A 24137-nucleotide genomic window follows, 5' to 3' on the forward strand; every position below is an offset into this window, starting at 1 on the left:
GATATACCCCATTGGAAGTGGCTACACTGGATACACCAGCTCCATTTGTTCCTCTGACGGAAACATAGACCTACAATACAAACAAATACTGACTTAGGTATGAGAGATATACCCCATTGGAAGTGGCTACACTGGATAAACCAGCTCCATTTGTTCCTCTGACGGAAACATAGACCTACAATACAAACAAAATCTGACTTAGGTATGAGAGATATACCCCATTGGAAGTGGCTACACTGGATAAACCAGCTCCATTTGTTCCTCTGACAGAAACATAGACCTACAATACAAACAAATACTGACTTAGGTATGAGAGATATACCCCATTGGAAGTGGCTACACTGGATAACCCAGCTCCGTTTGTTCCTCTGACAGAAACATAGACCTACAATACAAACAAATACTGACTTAGGTATGAGAGATATACCCCATTGGAAGTGGCTACACTGGATAAACCAGCTCCATTTGTTCCTCTGACAGAAACATAGACCTACAATACAAACAAATACTGACTTAGGTATGAGAGATATACCCCATTGGAAGTGGCTACACTGGATAACCCAGCTCCGTTTGTTCCTCTGACAGAAACATAGACCTACAATACAAACAAATACTGACTTAGGTATGAGAGATATACCCCATTGGAAGTGGCTACACTGGATACATCAGCTCCATTTGTTCCTCTGACGGAGACATAGACCTACAATACAAACTAATACTGACTTAGGTATGAGAGATATACCCCATTGGAAGTGGCTACACTGGATAACCCAGCTCCGTTTGTTCCTCTGACGGAGACATAGACCTACAATACAAACTAATACTGACTTAGGTATGAGAGATATACCCCATTGGAAGTGGCTACACTGGATACATCAGCTCCATTTGTTCCTCTGACGGAGACATAAACCTGTAATACAAAGATTAAATGGTATATGTATCACAAAATCTTAATTTTATGTAAATACATAAAAAAAAAAAAAAAGCAGTTTGTCATAAAACAGCAGTAAGAGTTAAATGATACATTTTCTCAGTAAACTTCAAGTTAATAAAATCATATAAAATTGATAGATTATTGATGGTTCTTCAAACAAGATGGAATTTCTTGGCAACATTTTTCTAGTCAATGACATAAGCTTCTTACATCATACATTCTTTTTCTACTCCATTGCGATAATCCAACACCACTCAACTAGCTTGATATGGAAAATTATCACATAAAAAGTTCAACAAAAATTTAAGAAAATAGTGATTATTGAATTGTAAGGTTGCACTTCTTTATACTCGAAATATTATGCCTTGTTACTATATCATTCAAGTTTAACTTTAAAATACCTTTCTATATCCCATCAGATTAAGACCAGACACTGTGTAATATCTAGCATCTTGTGGAACATCAAAGAAAGCTTTGATCTGTCCTCCACCTGGTGTAGTACCTACTGCTATTTGGTACCTGTTAATGTAAAATAAGTAGAGATGTCAAAAGATCTGAAATTTTATACTCGGATACTTGGTCATGATACTTGCGAGTATTCAAGTATTTGGTAGAATCTAAACGTCTATTGTGAAAAGTTCAGATTTTGAGGAGGGATGCTGTGTTTTTGTTATTATTAAGGGTTTAGATAAACTCATACCAACCCAACAATTCCTGATTCATCATCAGTAAAGAGCTGCCATGTCACTGATACAGAAGTAAGGGACTCTGAACATATAGCATCTAACCCATCACATTCTGTAAAATATAACATAACTGTAATGATGTATCACAGCAGAGAGTAGCATCATCTACAGTTAAAAAAACACAAAAAATTTCGAAACAAAGGTTATATTCAATTTCTAAGATAAAGCTTACTGTTGGTATTTTTTTTGATAGGTTTTAAGTTATTGAACTACGATCAGAACTTGGATTCATTTTTCATTTTTAAATCAAAATCAAAATTTAAAATTGTGTATTCAGCAATCTTTTTTAAAATATATAAAACTCAATCATCATCCCCTTTTTAAATTGTGTCCTAAGTGTTATAAAATCAGTTGAAAAAAAACCAAACAAAACAAAACTATGTGATCATAGCACATTATTCATTATGTAGAACATGCAGAATGTTAACTATGTATGATATGGAGTGGTGACTTTAAAAGGAAGGAAAAGGTATAAAACTTTAAAACTTTTTTTTTTTTATTATGTTAGCACCAAATAATATATGGCACAGACATTTCCCATTATTCATTCTAAATATAGCAAGCAGAAGCAGATTGCCCAAATGCTCTGTTTTCTAATTCACCCCTCTTCAGTTTTTGTTGAGTAATCTATGAAAAATTTTAGAAGCTAAAAAGGAGAAAATGTTAACCTTCATCTGAGCTACAGATTTTAGCATTCATTGCCACTGTTTCACTATTGTCTTTGACATTGATCCTGTAAACTGTATGCAGGTCCACCACTTTCCCATGTTTAGGTGGTGTTGTATCAATAGAGATGGGTCCAGAGAAGGCATATGTTTCCATAGCCACTGAATTAACTGCTGTGACTGTAGCATAGTAAGATTTGCCATGACTGAGAAGATGATTAACTCCTGAAAATATGTCAAAATAAAAACTGTAAAAATTTATAAGTTAACATAACTATAACTTTATATCATAATGCATTTAACCTGTGCTGACAAGTTGGTTCCATTTTGAATATAAAGAAATCCAATTATTGAATTGTCCAGTGGGGCTTCCCATCTAATTAGTTCAGATTATCATATATATATATTTTTTTATATTAAATACTTAGAGAAACAGATTCTGCAACTTAACCCCTTAGTTATGGCATAATTCCATTCACAACAAGAATATATCCCAAGTCATGGATGCCCTATCAGCAATTTCATTTGCTATCATAGGCGGATTCAAATAATAAAGATCATAGTAAATATTGTAAAATGAATCTATTTATGTCTTATTTATTCAAAGGTTGAATTTGGGGGGGGGGAATACAACAAGTGAAACTGCAAGCAACTGATCACTGATGATAGCCCCGCTGCAAGTGGATACTTTTAATAGTGTGCATTAATACACTTCAATACAAGTGTTCGGTAAACAGGAAGTTGTCAAGTGATGAATATGAAAAGGCATCACACAGTATTGCAGACTAATACAAACCCTGAAACCAAATTTCAGAGATCCTTGTAGTTCCAAAGAAAAATGAGACGAAAAATATTTCTGGGACGGACAGACTGATGGACAAATGAAAAGACAGAGGTTAAACATTATACCCCCCTTTTTCAAAGTGGGTGTATAAATATAGATTTTAACTCTGTAGTATCAATGGGAGCCCAACAGAAGGTTGGCAGCTAACTGTTGAATTATTTACTGTAAATTGTTAGACACTAATATCAACAATACAAAAGTATGAGACAGTGTCAATGAAAACTTTTAATCTCCTGTTTAAAATTTTCCTGTTATTTGGTGAGTTAAAAAAAAATGTCTATGCTAAAAACTCCCCATCTGACCATTATTCAAAATATACCTTTTATGCTATAAAAAGACAAAAACCCAGTGACAGTTGTTTCAAAAACATCGGAAGATCCTTGTTCTGATCCAAGAGTGATGACAAATTTCTGTATTGGACTTTCTTCATCTAGAAATCCTGACCAGGAACACAATATTGGGCTCTCCACCTGCAAGTGTCAAAACAAATTGTAACTGCATTATTTAAGAAAGAAATGTACCCCTCATGTCCAATAGAATTTCAGCAAAAGTGTCACTCATTTCTGGCAAACAAAACCTTTGCACTTGAATATGATACCCTAAGTAATCAATATTTTAAGAGTGACAATATATGCCTATATTCATGCAATAATCATTTTTATCGCTATTTTACAAATTTTTCCTTTGATCTTGCTGACTGATAATTTCCTATCTTATTGGAGTCGAATGATATGAAAATTATCTCTAAAAACTAAGGGAACATGTGCCGTTGTCAAGAAAATTAACAACGTCTTCATAGGTATAACAGCTATAAACAGATTATCATTGGTCAGCTCAACTCGATTGCTTTTCTCACTTTCGCCGTACTGGTTCAAGCGGGAAAACCAATCTCGTTGAGATAATCATCAATAATCTATAATTATACATGTAAACTTTTAAAATGATATATATTATTACTGCTAATATTTGGGAATATAAATTACAGCTAGCCTGTAGAGAGGTTATAAATAATTTATAACATTGTACTAAGTATTGCATGACTATTAATAGCTCAAGTAGATTTTTTATTGCACCAGCTTGTGGTATACTACAGCAAAGTCAGAGAACTGTTTAAACCACAAATTTCCTAAAAACACTAGCAGTCTACTTCAACAATATCAGACATAAAACTTTTGTATCTTGATTAAAAATGACTTACCCCTATATATTCTGGACAAGATACATATCCTGTTCCTGGTTGACTGGTATCAATGATAACTGAACCAAATGCAGTTCTACCAATCATACCAGCTTTATCTTCTGCCCAGATACTGATTATATTAGGTTTGCCTGTAAACAATAGGAATATAAGATAAGTACATCTATTAAAATATTGAAGATCAATTAGGACAATAAAATTAACTGAATTCCAGTAAAATGTATTCGAAAATATGAAGCGCCTTTTTCAGTTATTCTAACAAACTTGAAAATAGAGATGATCATATTGTCTAAGGGTTGAAATCACAATAACTTATTTAGAATATAGGAATATTTCTCAAATCTAACTACATTTATCCTTTTCCTGACATGCTGATTATTATTATTTAATCAATGTGTGGTTAGTTTGAACTCAGTTCTTCATTGGCCAAAACTTGATTATGACGCCAAACTTTCTAGCTTTCTTCTGAATTTCCTATTGCGACGGCATGAAAACAGGCTACCATGCCTGATGACATCACATAGAAAGAACATATCTTTTTGCAATCATTTCAAGAGAAGAAAAAAGTTTGCTCGCATATTATTTAAAAATCATTAGAGAAACAGATTCCACAACTAAATCTTGTGTAATACGATATTTATCCACTCTCACAGAGCCTTGTGTTTTAAATTTGAAAATTTAACTATCCTGAGTTAAAAACTTATCATGTTGCACTCAATGTGTCACAGAACAGAAGTTCCTTTATAAATATAAGTTCCAAAATATTCTGGAATATTATTTCAACAGGAAAAAATATCTAACGAAATAAATGGTATAGAATATTTGTTCCAACAGGAGTAGATATTACGACAATGTTTATAACAAAGTTTCCATTGGAACTTATGTAAGGCGGAACAAATATACGTTGACAAATGTAGTGGTAGAATCTATATATACAGGTAATTTACCTGTAACATCAGGTGTGATACTGCCAACCTCCAGGTGACTACTTTGTGTAGAGGATATATTCACTTCAGTTTTAGGTGATATGTCCTCTGCGTATGGATATGTACCAACAGAATACCAAGCCCTTGTTACTTGACTGTCTGTGTCATTGTAGTGCCATAAGGCAGACAGGGAATCAGCTGTACTTTTATACATTGAAGAACTTGGCCCTATGTCACCATCAATAGCATTATTATCTGACAGCCTGTGTTTTTAATTAAACATAAGAAATAATTACTTTCTATTACTATTGTTCATTAAGATTACAATATTTCCTTTTTCAACCTTGTTTTCTTTTTAACTCTCTAACACTATCTAATACGTAGTTGTTATAAAAAATGCTAAATATTGTGGAAGATCTATGGCAGACTGACAAGTCCCCTTCTACATCCCCCCCCCCCCCCCCGTGCCTCCTTAAAACCAAAACCAAACAAACAAATGATGAGTAGAAGTACTGTATGACCCAATATTTACCTGTCTAACACTACCATTGGAGGCAATAAGTCTACAGTAATTCCATCTGATACAGACTCAATAATATTTCCAGCATTAGTGATACCTCTGATGGTAGAATAATAAGTCTTTCCAGGTTCTAGCTGAGCATTTACTTGTGCATACCCAGAGCTTGTAATGCCTACAAATATATAATATGTTCCAAATAGCCTCATCTCTAAAAGTGGAGCAGACATTTTAATGTCTTAATATATCCCCACCCTCTCTTACGATCAATCCAGGGACAGCTCAATATCATATTTTTTGGTATGTCCATACAAATCATGCACAACTTTTTATCAATACACATTCAAATAATTCAAATTGTTAGAAAATTTAATTTGTAAAAATATAAATCAAAGTGCTTGTAAGCATTTAAGGGTAAAGATTGCTTTTATTTATCAGTGGGAATTAAAATTAACTACATTGTTTTCAATTACAATTCTGAACAAAGGAAGATAACTCCAAATTTTGAAGATAACATCATTGATATTTTTAGATCAGATATTAGATTCCTGCACCTTGCAAAAGTTATGTAATTTTCTGACAAGTATAACATTATTTATGTGACTTGAATATCTGAGCATATATTTCATTGATAAGTTTCTGGAAATATTCATTGATTTAATGTAAAGAAAGTTTTGATCAATGCACTATATTTTGTGAAGGGGGGGGGGGGGGGAGACCTTTTTCGGGACGTCAGGATCGAGTGTTTTTAAGCTTGGGATTTAGGGATTGATCCTTTCGGGATCTGGGAATTCTTTTTTCAAATTTTGGTAAATTCCTTAAAATCGGGACCTCAGGATTTCATGTTTTTAAGCCCAGGATTTCAGGATCAGGACCCCTTCAACCCCCCCTTTTTTGTGAATCTCAAAAAATAGTGATAAACCATGGAACATTTAGATATCAAGTCAGTATTGTAGGGCCTTGATTGATTTCATTCAATCTTTAACCAAAAAATTACCATCTCCAGCAATAGTCTGCTCTTCTACGTGTAAAATTCCATCAGATGAAAATGTGGTAACATCTTGTCCACCTGGACTTGTTCCTACAGCCCATTCATAGTCCATGACACCATGGAGATGGCTCTCAAATCCTGTGTACTGTACACTGAGGGTAGAAATGTCTGACTGGTAATCAATGTCAACACCAATGTCAGATACAGGATCTTGGTCTGTGTTGTCAGTACCGTCAATAACTATGCCTACAAAACATAGAAAAGATGCAAATTTGAATAAAAACTATCAAATAAAGCATTCTGCATAACCACCATTATTAGAAGTAATGAAAATAAACCAGAATCAACTGAAATATCCTAGAAATCTTAATAAAAAAAAAATTGCCTTGTTCCTAAATTCATGAAACCAGATCAATGGATAATGGCTGATGGAAATATATTTATGATAAGGTGTCTTCTGCCATCTTGCATTGTAAAATAGCAGAAAACAATTGGTCTAGAACGTTAATGAAATGTGCAAATGTTAAAGAAGAATGTCATTCATTTGTTAAATTTTTCATTTGAATGAAGAAATTTATGTGTTTTAGTATATATTTGCCACTGTTTTTACAGAATGTACTTTGTTTGTTTCAATTTTTTCAACTTTGCAATATAAGGGGAGATAACTCAGATAATGAAATTTTTACACTAGAATGTGTTATGAATTTACCAATATTACTTTGGAGCCTGACAAAGTCCTGTGATCCTATTTTTTTTCTTTTTTTCTTTTGAAAGTCTATTATCAGAGCTATCTACTCATATTTTATCAAATTCTATGGTACAGTTTTCTCTCTATCACACAAATCTTTTAAAAATCTTTGGAAAAAAATTAAGTTCCTACAGTTCTGGAATTTTTTTTTGTACCTGGTCTGTCAGCTTCCACAACCACTATAGGTGTAGACACCACAGGTGAACTTTCAAGTCCTGCTCCATTTACTGCTATCAAACTAACATAGAAAACAGGGGAATTTGTGACATTGATACCAGGGATATTCCATCTATATATTTACCTGCTTTGTCAGCTTCCACCACAACTATTGGTGTAGACACCACAGGGGAACTTTCCAGTCCTGCTCCATTTATGGCTATCAAACTAACATAGTACACAGGAGTCTTGGTGCTAATATTACTAACTTCTAGAGACAATCCATTAATATATTCATCTGTTTTAAGTCCTACGTCTGTCCATGACCTTATTTCAGTTCCACCTAGAAATAAGAAAATATTTATAATAAAACCTGCCACAACAACCACCTCAAATTAGTGGTCATCTTCATCAGTCCTTACACAAAATTATGTAAATATTGTCAACTTTATTTCTATGAAATATATGGTTTGTTGCGGAATGACGGAATGACAGAATTACGGAATTACAGAATTTCAGACAAGGGTAAAACTATATGGCACCGACAACTTCATTGCGTGGCCATAATAACGATACTGACCAAAAAACTTTAATCTGAAGTGGGACAGACGCACAGATCAAAAAACGAAATGACCCCAAGTAGGGCAAAAATATATTAGCAACTGCACTGAAAGGGAGTTTTACCTGGTGAGGATCCAACAGCTATTTTGTAACTGATAACTCCTGACTGATGATCTGATGCTCGCCATGCTGCCTTAATACCTTCTGTATCCGCTTGCCAAACATAACCATAAACTGTCTGTTCTTCATCATCTGATAAAGTGTTGACATGCAGCCAATTTATCTACATAACCAGAGTAATAACATCAATAATTCTGTACAATTAGAATTTATCAATCACAGCCATAAAGTGTTTTCAAGGTGAGAATACACAAATGGAATTTTATGAATATTTTAATGTAGATTTTATTCATTTTGGTAAAAACTGTTGTTTAAGACCGTACCATGACCTATAACCTGTTACTTGCATGTCATTTGGACTCTGGTGGTTAGTTGTTTATTAGCAATCATAAACTGCCTTCATATATTATCTTTTTTTTATTCAAATTTTAATAACTATTGTTTAGAGAATAAACTGAGCTAGACAAAAGACAAATGTAATTGGTTATTTCAGAAATGACTATTTTCATTGAGTTTAAACATATTTATTTATAGTGGATTTAAAAACAAGTTATTGCAACTTATACTATTCCCTTCCCCCTTTGCAGGTGCAAGTGCTGCCTTGTAGTGGCATTAGCCTGCTCTGTGCTCATTTTCGAAATCTACAAGGGTGTCGTTTACGTGCAGATATGGCTCTCTCTCTCTCTTAACACGAGTCAGCCATTTGTCGTCCCCTTCCAACGGACTATCATTGTTTCTCAAAACCATTACTCCCAAATGGTGTTAAGAGAGAGCAGAAAATTCAGTTCCTTTAATTTTCTCCCTGGAAAGGGTATTAAACCAAGAACATTTGTGTTAGTAGTCCGATGCGCTAACCACTACGGCTCTTCTGATACTTACTGTTGGAGGTGTTATGTCTACTATCACACCATTTGTTTCAAAAGCTGCCACAAATCCTGCTTTATTAACAGCTCCTATTCTGATACTGTATACAGCACCTTGTAGTAAATCTAAACTGGAGTCAATGAACTCATGTATGATCTCACCATCAAGCTCTATCCACTCATTTCGCTTTGCTATAAAAAAATCAATAATATTTTTACTAAGATATAGTTAACCTGAGTATTTCAAGCCCTTCCAATGATCCACCTCTCCCACTCAAATGGGATTTAACTTTTCAAAAAAATAAAATCAGTCTCTCCTGCTCATGATGGATTTTACTTGTATAAAATTAAAACAGGTCACATATCTAGGCCAGGACTAATAAGGGCTCTCTGGATAAGAAAAAAAAAGTTAGTCAACTGACAGTATGTTATTGTTTGAACATAATATAGATTAGTTTACTTGAATGACAAAATATTGAAAAGGTATACTGTACAAGAGATTTGTTTTTAAAATGCTGAATTGATAGTTACAATGTAAACTATGTAATAAACTTTTAAAGTTAAATCTCACTTATTGTAACTTTAACCTTGATCAATGATCAATGAAATAAGGTCAAGATCAGGTGAACGACATGTAGATATTACAATGAACCATTATACCAAATATGATTATCCTATTTCTTATAATAAGTGAGAAATTCACATAACAAAAAAACTTAAATTGTTTTTCAACCATGGAAATGAGGTCAAGGATATTGGACAGAAACATTTTAACACAAGGTAATTGCATACAAGATATGAAGCATCCAGGTCTTCTCCATTCTGAAATATAAAGCTTTTACCTAATAGTTTACGTCGCAGCTGGATAGAAATAATTATGTCTTTGCGTACTGCGACTAAAAGGGAGCTATTATCAATTACCAATACCAACAAAGGGGTAGAGTTTCAAGTAAATTGATTTGAGCATGTGAGGGTCGAACAAGTAGAAAATTACCTGACTTCTACAAGTTAGTGTCCATTAACCATGGAACAACATCATTAATTTTCAAAAATAAAAAAGGGAGCTTTTCACAGGAGGAACATTCATACAAATGGACATCAATATGAATTGTTAATCTTGGGCATATAATTAAATGCTTTAATATGAGATAAGTAAATATACCTGGAACAATTTGTGATCGAATACTTTGATGCCTTTGGTAAATCTGTATTTTAAAATGATCTAATCCAGATTCTTCATCAATAAACTTGAAATTTGATGATAACATGGTGGTATTGGACTACAAAAGAAGAAATCTTTATAAAATGCTTGGCAGTTTTCAAATAAGCATAACCAAGAATGTGTCCATAGTACACGGATGCCCCACTCGCACGATCATTTTCTATGTTCAGTGGAAAGTGAAAATTGGGGTTAAACCTTTAATTTGGAATTAAAATTAGAAAAATCATATCATAGGGAACATGTGTACTAAGTTTCAAGTTGATGTAACTTTAACTTCATCAAAAACTACCTTGACCAAAAACTTTAACCTGAACTTCGCACTATCATTTTCTATGTTCAGTGGACCACGAAATTGGGGTCAAAACTATAATTTGGCATTGAAATTAGAAAAATCATATCATGGGGAACATGTGTACTAAGTTTCAAGTTGATTGGACTTCAACTTCTTCATAAACTACCTTGACCAAAAACTTTAACCTGAAGCGAACGGACGCACAGACGGACGGACGAACGAACGAACGGAGGCACAGACCAGAAAACATAATGCCCCTCTACTATCGTAGGTGGGGCATAAAAATATATTTTACTTAGTACTCATTTTCTTCTGATTGACTTATTATTAAAAAGTGTAAAATTTCAAAACTGTTTGGTGAGACATTTCTAACATTGATATTTAATTTACAGCACTTAAATTCAATGTACCCTTTTGATATTCTAGACTTCAGAATTTATATTTAATAAAACATATATGTATTCATTGCTCTGAGGAGGTTTTAAAAAAAACAGGAAAGAAGAGAGGCTGACACTACAGTCAACTACATAAAAATGTTTTTATCTTGCAATGTAAACAAATGCTAAAAAGTTAAAATCCTTTATATATACTTATCACTATTTTACCAAATTTTCCTTTGACACATGTTTGATCTACTGACCAATAATTTCCTTTCTCAGCTCAGTAGACCGATATGAAAAACAAGTGAAACTGCGAGCTACTGCTCACTGATGATACCCCCGCCGCAAGTGGATAATATTAATAGTGTAAAAATATGCAAGTGTTCGGTAAACAGGAAGTTGTCAAGTGATGAATCTGAAAACGCATCACACGGTATAGCTGACTTATATAAATCCTGAAACCAAATTTCAGAAATCCTTGTATTGTAGTTCCTGAGAAAAATGTGACGAAAATTTTCAACTTGGCTATCATGTGTAAAATCATACAAGTGTTCGGTAAACAGGAAGTTGTCAAGTGATGAATCTGAAAACGCATCACACGGTATAGCTGACTTATATAAATCCTGAAACCAAATTTCAGAAATCCTTGTATTGTAGTTGCTGAGAAAAATGTGACGAAAATTTTCAACTTGGCTATCATGTGTAAAATCATACAAGTGTTCGGTAAACAGGAAGTTGTCAAGTGATGAATCTGAAAACGCATCACACGGTATGGCTAACATATATAAATGTTGATATCAAATTACAGAAAGGGTGGATGTGTAGTTCCTGAGAAAAATGTGACGAAAATTTTCAACTTGGCTATCATGTGTAAAATCATACAAGTGTTCGGTAAACAGGAAGTTGTCAAGTGATGAATCTGAAAACGCATCACACGGTATAGCTGACTTATATAAATCCTGAAACCAAATTTCAGAAATCCTTGTATTGTAGTTGCTGAGAAAAATGTGACGAAAATTTTCAACTTGGCTATCATGTGTAAAATCATACAAGTGTTCGGTAAACAGGAAGTTGTCAAGTGATGAATCTGAAAACGCAACACACGGTATGGCTAACATATATAAATGTTGATACCAAATTACAGAAAGGGTGGATGTGTAGTTCCTGAGAAAAATGTGACGAAAATTTTCAACTTGGCTATCATGTGTAAAATCATACAAGTGTTCGGTAAACAGGAAGTTGTCAAGTGATGAATCTGAAAACGCATCACACGGTATGGCTAACATATATAAATGTTGATACCAAATTACAGAAAGGGTGGATGTGTAGTTCCTGAGAAAAATGTGACGAAAGTTTCATGGGACGGACTGACTGACGGACGGACGGACTGACAGACAGAGGTAAAACAGTATACCCCCCCTTTTTTAAAGCGGGGGTATAAGGGGGTATAAAGACAGAGGTAAAACAGTAAACCCCCCCTTTTTTAAAGCGAGGGTATAATTACCACTAGAAACTAAAGACACACGTGCCTGTAGTCAATGAAATTAACAACGTCTTTATTGGTAAAATAGCAATGAACAAATTATCATTGGTCACCTCAATTTGATTGCTTTTCTCACTTTCACCATACCAGCTCAAGGGAGAAAATCAATCTCGTTGAGTTTATCAACTATAATAATCTATAAGTATAGCATAAGTTTTATTGTGCATCATTTTGTTTATTTGTAGAGTAAAATGGATAATTAATTAGTTTAAACCAATTTTTACTTTCAAATAATATATTGCTATACAATAAAAGGGTTATTGCATGAATATTGGGGAATATTGTCCCTCGTAGAAGATATATTGCACTCGCAAGCACATGCAATATAAAATTCTACTCGGTAAAATATTCCCCAATATTCATGCAATTAAACCCTATAGTATAAGATATCATTAGATACTATAATAATATCTATTAGCAAACAACAATGTGTCCAAAGTACACGGATGCCCCACTCGCATTATCATTTTCCATGTTCAATGGACCGTGAAATTGGGTAAAAAATCTAATTTGGCCTTTAAAGTAAAAAGATCAACCAAAAGGGAACATGTGTACTAAGTTTCAAGTTGATTGGACTTCAGCTTCATCAAAAACTACCTTGACCAAAAACTTTAACCTGAAACTCGCACTTTTAATTTCTATGTTCAGTGGACCATGAAAATGGGGTCAAAAGTTTAATTTTGTTTTAAAATTAGAAATATGGAATTAAAATTAGAAAGATCATATCATAAGGAACATGTGTACTAAGTTTCAGTGGACTTCAGCTTCATCAAAAACTACCTTGACCAAAAACTTTATCCTGAAGTGGGACAAACGGACGGACAGACAGACGGACGCACAAACTAGAAAACATAATGCCCCTCTACTATTGTAGGTGGGGCATAAAAACTACAAAATTTCCATAAAATTACTAACTGAGGGGCAGCAACCCAACAACTGGTTGTCGGATTTGTCTGAAAATTTCAGGGCAGATATATCTAAATCTGATGAACATTTTTGCCACCGGTAAGATTTGCTCTAAATGCTTCAGTTTCAGAGATATAAACAAAAAACTGCATTTTACGCTATGTACTATTTTTAGCCATGATACCATCTGCGGGCAAGGTCATCAGACACATTTTGAAACTAGATACTCTTATGATGATTGTGAAAAAGTTTGATAACATTTTGTTTTAGGAGTTTCAGAGGAGAAAATTTTTGAAAAAGATTACAAAAATTTAAGAAAAATTGGTAAAATTGACTATAAAAGGCAATAACTCCTGAAGGGGTCAACTGACCATTTTGGTCATTTGACTAATTTGTAGATCTTACTTTGCTGAACATTATTGCTGTTTACAGTTTATCTCTACCTATATTAATATTCAAGATAATAACCAACAAGAGGCTGTCACAACGACAGCAAACCGGATTTATTAACATTTATTTGTGTCCTGGCAATATCACAAGAACCATTACTGATGAATGGTGAAAGTGAAAATCGTCAATATCAAATTTGACCTCCATTTTGTCATCAGTATCAACATATTAAAATTTGAAAAGCTTAGATTGAATGGTTCATGAGTAAATGCAACAACCTAAATGGAAACGCCATTTTACAATCTTTCAAGAACCATAACTCCTGAACGGTAAAAGTCAAAATCGTCATTATTGAACTTGACCTCTATTTTGTCCTCAGTAACAACATATTAAAATTTCAAAAGCTTTGGTTGAATGGTTCATGAGAAAATGCACGGACACGACGGGAAAAACCATTTTTCAATCTTTCAAGAACCATAACTCCTGAACGGTAAAAGTCAAAATCGTCATTATTGAACTTGACCTCCATTTTGTCATCAGTAACAGCACATTAAAATTTCGGAAGCTTTGGTAGAACAGTTCATGCATAAATGCACGGACACGACTGGAAACTCCATTTTTCAATCTTTCAAGAACCATAACTCCTGAACGGTAAAAGTCAAATTCGTCATTATTGAACTTGACCTCCATTCTTTCATTAGTAACAACATATTAAAATTTGGGAAGCTTTGGTAGAACAGTTCATGCGTAAATGCACGGACAACTCCATTTTTCAATCTTTCAAGAACCATAACTCCTGAACGGTAAAAGTCAAAATCGCCATTATTGAACTTGACCTTCGTATAGTTGTCAGTAATAACATATTAAAATTTTAAAAGCTTTGGTTGAACGGTTCATGAGTTAATGCACGGACAACATTTGATTGCCGCCCGCCCGCCCATACGCCCGCCCGCCGTACATCCCCAAATCAATAACCGACATTTTTGTCACAAAAATCCGGTTAAAAATGGCAAAATTTCCTTAAAATTACCAATGAAGGGTTAGCAAGGGCAACAACCCAACAACTGGTTGCCCGACTCAATCTCAGGGCAGATAGATCTTGACTTGATAAACAATTTTAACCTTGTCAGATCAGCTCTAAATGCTTTGGTTTCAGAGTTATAAGCCAAAATCTATATTTTACCCCTATGTTCTATTTTTAGCCATGGTGGGAATCTTGGTTGGCTGGCCGGGTCACCAGACACATTTTTTAAACTACATACCCTAATGATGATTGTGGACAAGTTTGGTTAAATTTGCCTTCGTAGTTTCAGAGAAGAAGATTTTTGTAAAAGATAACAAAAATTGTTAAAAGTTGACTATAAAGGGCAATTTCTCCTTAAGGGGTCAATTGATCATTTTGATCATGTTGACTTATTTGTAGATCTTACTTTGCTGAACATTATTGCTGTTCACAGTTTACCTCTATCTATAATAATATTCAAGATAATAACCAAAAACAGCAAAATTTCCTTAAAATTACCAATTTAGGGGCAGCAACCCATCAACACGTTCTCCGATTCATCTGAAAATTTCAGAGCAGATAGATCTTGACCTGATAAACAATTTTACCCTGTCAGATTTGCTCTAAATGCTTTGGTTTCAGAGATATAAGACAAAATCTACATTTTACCCCATATGTTCTATTTTTAGCCATGGTGGCCATTTTGGTTGGTTGGCCAGGTCACCGGACACATTTTTTAAACAAGATACCCCAATGATGACTATGGCAAAGTTTGGTTTAATTTGGCCAAGTAGTTTCAGAGAAGAAGATTTTTGTAAAAGTGAACGACTACGACGCCGCCGGACGACGTCAGACGCAAAGTGATGAGAAAAGCTCACTTGGCCCTTCCGGCCAGGTGAGCTAAAAATAAACAAACAAAAAAGAAAGAAACCTGAAATACTTGATCCTCATGTTGAGCTAACCCATCTCCTAGATATACCAGTTTTGGAGGTGTCAGATCGACAATATAGCCATCTGTCTCATTGACTATTGAGTTAATAGCTCCATTTGTAGTACGTAAATAAAGTTTTACTCGGTCCTTATGTTGGAAATGGAAATTCAGCCATTTCACACTCTCTGTTATGTTAGAAAATGTGACAAAATCTCTTCTAGTTTTGAAGTTTTCTGTCAAATTCCTGAATAATGTAAAAGTTTATTTCAATAATAATGAACTTAGATTTACATTTCAGATTTAAAAATAGAACAAAAAATGCTCTTGCACTTCTTAAAACAAATTTTACATGCATTTTTTGTTGTTGATAAAAACATTACTTGTCTTGAATGAAATATGAATCAATTATTTTATTATTCAAAATTAAATAAAATAAAAAAACATTGATAAATTTTATATAAATAATTTGTTTTTCTATCTTATGCTTACTTACCAAGTTCTGTTGAGTCAAAGATAACTAATGAAATATGTTTACTGGACTTGTAAATGTCAGAGTTAAAGGAGGAGACTGACCCAACACATCAGAGAATAGTGTTCTTTATGTAAATATAGATTCTACTACTGCATCGAGTATGATACGCTATTCATCTACTCTAGAGACAGTTAAATTTTCAAATTTAAAACGTCATACTTGCTGAGAGAGGATGAATATCGTTTTACACAAGACTTGGTGGTGTTATCTGTTTCTCTTATGATTTTATATTTATATGCATGCAAAGTTAGTCCTTCTTTTCGAATGATCTGCAAAAAGATGTGTTCTTTCTATGTGATGTCATCAGGCATGGTCGCCTTTTTTCATGCCGTCACAATAGGAAATTCAGAGGAAAGCAAGAAAATTCTGTGTAATAATCGGATTTTAACCAATGAAGAACTGAGATCAAACGAACTAGTGTTGATTAAAAAATTTTATACAATGGGTGCAGAAAGGAATAAATTGATGAAGAAATAGAGAAAGTAATATATTTTTCTCTTTTTTATATATCTTTAAAAATGCAACATCTACAAGTTGAAAAAAACAAATACTGTTAATTCAGAAATTATTGCAAAGTTTTCATTATTGCGAAATTTGTGAAAGGGTTAAAATCGCAATAATATAAACTCGCATTTTGAAATTTAATATATAACTTTAATAGGATTTTTCTCAATATCACAAAAATAAAAATCGCATTTTAGTCTGTAATGACAAAATTGCAATAATAAATGTACACAATATTTTCTGGATTTACAGTAGTTTAAACATACGGAGCTACTTGAACTTGGACATCATATTGTCTGATTGTTGATTCTGGATCATAAAAATCCCTCCATTGGACCTCTACTTTAGCTGCATTTCCGGAGAACAAGATATCTTCAAACCCTGTCTTGTTTCCATCAATAACTTGTCCAGGAACTGGCTTAGAAAGATCCACTGTGACTGTAAAACAGCAAGAAGAAAATTATATTAGTACCAATTACTTTGAGGGTCCATGTCATCATGAACAATGGAAATTTCTTAGGAACCATTTGGCAAACAGCCATTAAATTTGCCATTTTAATTTTCATTGGCCATAATAATGCATAACCTTTCTTCAATTTTCAGAAATTCATATGACCTTTAACAATATACTCATATGTCACTAGACCTTTGATAAGAATTATGTTTTATAAAGGTAACCTTAAAATATGCAGTTTACCTCCAGTTGAAATAGCTGACACATTTTTCTGATTGACAGCTCCATTGAATGCCCACAAAGTGGTAAAGTAAGTATGCCCATGTTCCAGATAATTTTCAGGAGTGAGCTCTACACAAGCTTCATGTGTTGTCCTGCTGTACTCGGTCAAGTTAGCTATGTCTGTTACATTTATTTGTTTGATAGAACTAACACTGACCAAATACAATCCAATACCGGACTCAGGGTCATAGAAATGTAACCAGTTAGCACATATCTGAAAAATAAAAAGAGCAATTTCATGATTTATTATTAAGTTGATCAAAGGCATCATTAAAAAAAATATTGGCGTCTAAGTTGTCTTTTGGTGGTTGCTGTCTAATAGACATACCGTATAACAGGTTTTTTTCGTGGGTGTAAAATTTCCCTATTTTCATTGAATAAGTTATATGAAATATTTTGTGGATTCAAAACTTTCATCAATACCTTTGCTTGTACACTTTTAAATTGGCAGAATTTATTTTGGCAATTTTATCTGCAAAAAGAAGCGAAAATAACTCACTATATGGAACTTTACATCTCCTTCCTTTGATTTATCTCGTCTATTATTAACATATCACATAGTAATTCTTTTATCATGGTATGTTAGTTCCATAACTGTGGTTTCATTTATTTTCGTAAGTAGCAATTTTCTTTAAGGAAAACTTGCATTTTCGAGGATATCTGATTTCGTGGTTTTGCCATTTTTAGCATACAGAGCCTATAGAAAATATGTTATTCATTGAACATTTGAATTTGTGGTTCCCCCTTGTAGCCACGAAACACACACAAATTGGAATCCAATGATTTTTAATGAATCCACAGTAGTTTAGTTTCAATAATGTTAGGCTGATAATTTTTGTCATTTATCGTTTTTAGTATAAAGACATATATTGTCTGCTCTATGGTTGGTTTTTTGTCTCTATGGCACATTCCCCATTTCCATTCTCAATTTTATATGTTTAAATTTACTCTAGAACTTGCACACTGTCTTTCCTCCTTTCACATTAATGGGTGTTATCTTTTTTTCTGTCGATTGATATGATTCCATAAAAGGTTCTTCAAAAAGCCTGACAGAATAGTTCAAGAGAAACTTTGCAATGCTGTCAAAAAGAATAATACTGTACCAGAAAAAAACATTAAACTGTGTGTGGTTCTCTTAAAAAATCAATCAAATTTGCTTCAATGTTATCAAATGCCAATAAATTTGATTCAAAATTTGTTTAAACATCAGCATTGAAGCTAATGAAATGAAAAATAAATCTTGGAGTGACTTAACTTGAAGCAAAGCTATACCAAATGCTTACTTTATCAGGATATTTGGTATACAGCAAATCTTCCCCATAGATAGGCCCATCCATTACAACTCCAGCAAACGGTGGTGTCTTGTCAACAATGATGGCATAATCAGAAACCCCAATAGTAGGCAATTCAACTAAAACAGTCAAAATATGAACACTATAAATGTCAAAATACAATGAGAGAAGAACAGCAATAAAAGCACCTTTCCATTGCTATTGCTATTGTAACGTCATCTTATAAATCAATAATTCAGTTCATTGTAGGACATTTTGAGACTTTCTTTGCTAGTGCAATGTTCAACATAACCTTTTAGTTTAATCAGTTTTCAGCTTGGGCTGGTGTGCCTGTGGATGATTGCCAGTGAGACAACTTTCCACAAAAAAACCTAATGACACAGAATTTAACAGCAATATGTCACCTGTGTTACGGTTTCATATATCTTTAATTGTAATTTTTTGCCTTTTTCAATACCTAAAGCTCTCAAGGAAAAATCTATGTGTATTTTACTTTACTGACACCCAGTTGAACACTGGAATAAAATGTGCCCATCTGGGGCTAACAGAAGATCTAAACTTCTCTGTCTCTCCTATGATTTTTAATGAAACTAGGTAATAAATTTCTAATAAAAAGTACCATTATTAACTGCACGGATTTTCATCCAGATGGGAACGCCGTCATTTAGATTTCTAACCAGTGTTATGTTTGGATCAAATGAAAGTCTGGTCCATCTCATCTCAATACAATCTCTCCTCGTCCTTCCCAAACATATATCATTGAAGGCCAATCCTGAATGTGGATCGCTAAAAAATAAAGATTATTGTTGAGCATATATCAGTATATTTTTTTCTTTTTAAATTCCTTTTTTTTTTTTTTTTTTTTTTTTTTTTAAAGTTTGTAGCTTTTGGCACAAGGCAAGATCATATATTTTTTTTCTGTCTCAAAGAATCCTGTTTGCCAAACAACTGTTTTCATGTATAACTCAACAATGCAAATAATCATTTCAAAGACCTTTTTGTCCCTGAAGAAATAGTACTGACAAAATTGTGTTAAAATCCCTATATTTTGATTTTATAATTTAAAATGTTTGGGGTAGTCATTGTTTTGAACCTAAAGAGCTAATGTTAATTAAAGCAACAAAAATAGAGAACCACAAAATTAACTTGTTTACTTATTTGATTTTAAAACAAGAATGTGTCCAGTAGAATGATGCCCCACTCCCACTATCATTTTCTATTATCAGTGGACTGTGAAATTGGGGTCAATACTCTAATTTGGCATTAACATTAAAAAGATAATACCATAGGGAACATCTTTACTAAGTTTTAGGTTGATTGAACTTCAACTTCATCAAAAACTACCTTGACCAAAAGTTTAAGAGCTGGGACAGACTGAAGGACAAACGAACAGACAAACATGAGGCATTATAGGATTATGGTGACTTGAGTAACACCGTTATCACTCAGATTACAATTCTACCTTGACAGGTAAGTTTGTATTTAGCCTATAAATACTTATTTAGCCTTGAGAATTGAAAGGTCAGTTTATCCCATTCATACAATAGAAGTTTACCTTTAAAGGTCTGAATGGGGTTTACAGAATAGAGAATACATGTAATAGCAACAAAAAAAAGAGAATAGAGAAAATGAACAACAAAATAAAGAATAGAGAATAATTTAATGTGGTGCAAAAGTATAAAGAATAACTGTGCAAAATAAAAAGGTAACTTAGGTAACTGTAATGCAATACTGATATAATAATGATCAATGTACAGAATTGATAAATAATGTTGTAACAGAAAGACTAAAGAGTAAAATCATTTTCATATGAAATTTACAGAATGAGAGTTAATTTTAAGGCTATTAAAAGAAAATGCCCTAAAAATTTAAAGAGTACAGATATTAAAAAAACCCATGCAGGTCCTCATGTCATTTACATTGTCAAAATATAGGACACATCTAGTCAAACTGGTTTGGTATAACTGACTGTTTCTTGCCCTAGATGTCTATTTCACAGTGACCTTATGTGTTTGGGCTAAGAGTACATTGTACTGTCATATTTATTGATTTTTCTGTTGGGACATGACCTACATTGTTAACATGCAAAACAGTGGCTTGAGATTTCAACTGATATTAGTAAAATAAATTAAAATTTGGAATGTTATATCCTGGTTGATGTTTTTTTGGGGACCAAGATGTTTTCTTCATTCTTGTTCACATTATGATTATTTTAACCTTCAATGCATAATTTAAAGATAGAACAAATTTCAGCTCTCATTTAAAATATTTTGCAACTAAATAATAATCTGTCAGATTTGGTGTAAACAAAAAACAAGACAGTGTAATATATAACCTGCAAGCATAGTCTATTTCTATAAAGTCAAGCAGATATTTTTTTTTATATCTGAAAAAAAAACTACCATGTAAAGAAATATGCAATTAAAAGGCCGAAATAACCCCTAAAATTCATCATTAGCAGATTTTTAACAATTAAATCAAGATGCACAAAGTTTTAAGTATTGGTCAGAATATAGGGTTCTTTTGTACTTTACCAATATCACAATAACAATAAAGTGACCTTAATTTTGGACAAGGTAAATGGCATGAAGCCAAATTTATCAACTTCTATTGTATGAATGGGATAAACTGACCTTTCAATTCTCAAGGCTAAATACAAACTAACCTGTCAAGGTAGCATTGCAATTTGAGTGATACCGGTGTTACTCAAGTCACCATAAACACATTTTTTCTAAGAGGTCTAGAAAAAAATGTGTTTAATCCTTATAATTCTTAGGCCAAATATTTGCGATTTTTTATTAACATTTTTTTGTGTAAAGGCTACTACAATCACCATCACATGCACAACTGACTGGTCGTAACTAAGGAGTTGGCTGCCATATTGACTTTCTAAAATCCAAAAATTGTCGAAAAAAACAATTCGCCAAACAAGCGATAGCCTTTCAAAAAGTGCTAAATTCGACTCTTAGCTGATGAAAATGGAAAGAGCTCTCGCTTTGTAGATTAATTCCTTTACTAGGATAGCCACGTGCACCAATCAACAAATTTTACCACACACATGAGGTCACACATTATGAACTTGTAGTATTGTTTAACGTTGTTGTTTACTCCAGAATATTCGTCTTTTTATAGATAAAAGTTACCTGTGTAAAATCTAATTGCTAAAATAGAGACGACAAATCCGATACTCTACGGGATTGAAGGACATTCACTTGGTTTGGATTGTCCTAACCAATCAATAAATTTTAATTATTCACGTCTCGTGATATCTTCCAATCAGGTAGCAAGAAAAATTCACGCACTTAGTGTCCATCGTTCAATTCTTAATCTCGACTCCTAGGAGTCGAGAATCATTCATGAAATTTTGCAGAATTTTATTTAAATTTCATTTTTATACATTTTCGAAGCTTTAGTGCATTTATTTTATTTTTGTGTGTAATATATGCATTAGAATAGAAACAACTGTTATGCATTTGTTTTTTAATCCAATTTGCATGAATAGCGGATTACGAAAGTAGTTTCGGAAACATGGTTTATCGAAATGTAAACCAAGAGAAAAATTCGAATTGACCAATCCAATTCAAGTATTTATAGATATGCAAATCATAAGAATTATACAAAAGTATCATAAAAAGTACCTGGAGTTATGTTTAGCTGTGAGGTTATATGTGTTTTCATCATATCTAATATCATATATTTCCCAGACATGTGGAGGTGAATTGTCCACTCCCAGTGGTGCCGAATGACAAACTGTTGTGGCTAGTGGACCTCCGTATTCTACCTCATTTAGAGCTCTAACTGTTACATAATACTTGTCATCTATAAAACAAAAAATAAAATTAGTAATTAGTTTTTCAAAATGCATCTTTTTCTTGAAAAGAAATTGTGTGTTAATTATCTAAAAATGATATACATTTATATTGTTGTCACAATTACTCAAAACCAAAGTTATATCAATACATGATGAATTTTATAACAAAGATGCAAGGAAAGGAAAACCTAAATCACCTAAGATGAACTTTGACTGAGAAAGTTGTAGTCTATTTTAAGTTTTCTTAAAATTAGCAATAGAATAATCTTCTGGAAACTAATCAAAGTTGTAAAAACTAAACTATGGCCAATGCCAAACTACTGAACATATTTACCTGGCAGTGTTTCATATGGAGCAGGAATTGGATAAATCATAGCATTGTGGGTCCACTGAGATTTCTCATAGAAATGTTTGTGTGGATCATGATGTGGATGTATCAAGTCCTCACAAACTGCCATTCCAACATATATGGTATAACCTAACAGTCCACTTTCTCTATCATTGAATCCATCCCAATTAGCTGTCAAACGCATAAACCATAGATGAAATAAATACACATATTATTTATGACCTAAAGTTAAGGTAATTGGTGTAAATTAACAGTGTGTTAGATACCAAATCTGTCAAGTGAAGCCATGTACTGAAATGGGTCACTTGATTTGAGTTTACACAGCTAGTTGAATTTCTTGTCCAGGAAAAAGGGCGCACTACGTTTGCACGCATTTGGGGATTAAAATGTGTTACGTTTGCGCGCAGCATTTGATTACATTTGCGTGCATTCATTTTACAGGTAATCTCAGGTAAAAATATAAATAAAGATTATTTTAAATTATAAATGACTATATTTTTTTGGATTTTCATAACGGATATGACTATCAATTATTAATTATTAATTTTGAAAATAGTTTGTTAATTCAAGTTATGTACTGTTCATATTGAATTCTATAACCAAGTATAAACTCCGTTATAACTTAAGGTCAAGTTACAATAAATTGGCTATGTCACAGGTTTTCTTGAAATTTTGCATACACCTTTTACTTGTTGGAATATATATCTGAAAATAAAAAAAAAAAATATGCGGCTTTATCTCTTTTTTTCCTGTCTTAGGAGACTTATATTAACGGAATGGGTACTGATACTTGTAAATAATTCAACAAATTAATAAATAAATAAGCATTATTGCCTGTATTTTTTTAGGACTGATTGAATTCTTACTAAATAGGTGCCTTAGGAGACTTAAGACTTACGGAAGGGGTACTGATACTTGTAAATAATTGAACAAATTAATAAATGAATAAGTATGATTACCTGTATTTTACCTGAGTT

At 33.0% G+C, this 24137-nt stretch overlaps 1 protein-coding gene across 1 annotated transcript in view; it reads right to left on the reverse strand.

The window, feature by feature from the left end:
• LOC143057504 (uncharacterized) overlaps positions 1–24137 on the reverse strand; it is a 119463-nt gene that overhangs the window by 42266 nt on the left and 53060 nt on the right. Inside the window, exons 43-61 of the mRNA XM_076230814.1 lie at positions 23146–23331; positions 22639–22819; positions 19620–19786; positions 18992–19119; positions 17670–17922; positions 17239–17410; positions 15937–16180; positions 10432–10549; positions 9286–9461; positions 8410–8569; positions 7871–8068; positions 6828–7067; positions 5846–6005; positions 5335–5576; positions 4388–4518; positions 3509–3659; positions 2349–2570; positions 1639–1732; positions 1336–1453 (exon numbers count right to left, since the gene is read on the reverse strand). Of these exons, the coding sequence (XP_076086929.1) occupies positions 1336–1453; positions 1639–1732; positions 2349–2570; positions 3509–3659; positions 4388–4518; positions 5335–5576; positions 5846–6005; positions 6828–7067; positions 7871–8068; positions 8410–8569; positions 9286–9461; positions 10432–10549; positions 15937–16180; positions 17239–17410; positions 17670–17922; positions 18992–19119; positions 19620–19786; positions 22639–22819; positions 23146–23331 (3341 nt within the window). The remainder of the gene's footprint in view (positions 1–1335; positions 1454–1638; positions 1733–2348; positions 2571–3508; positions 3660–4387; positions 4519–5334; positions 5577–5845; positions 6006–6827; positions 7068–7870; positions 8069–8409; positions 8570–9285; positions 9462–10431; positions 10550–15936; positions 16181–17238; positions 17411–17669; positions 17923–18991; positions 19120–19619; positions 19787–22638; positions 22820–23145; positions 23332–24137) is intronic.

This window comes from Mytilus galloprovincialis, chromosome 13, assembly GCF_965363235.1.
Source record: "Mytilus galloprovincialis chromosome 13, xbMytGall1.hap1.1, whole genome shotgun sequence".
Classification (NCBI taxonomy): domain Eukaryota; kingdom Metazoa; phylum Mollusca; class Bivalvia; order Mytilida; family Mytilidae; genus Mytilus; species Mytilus galloprovincialis.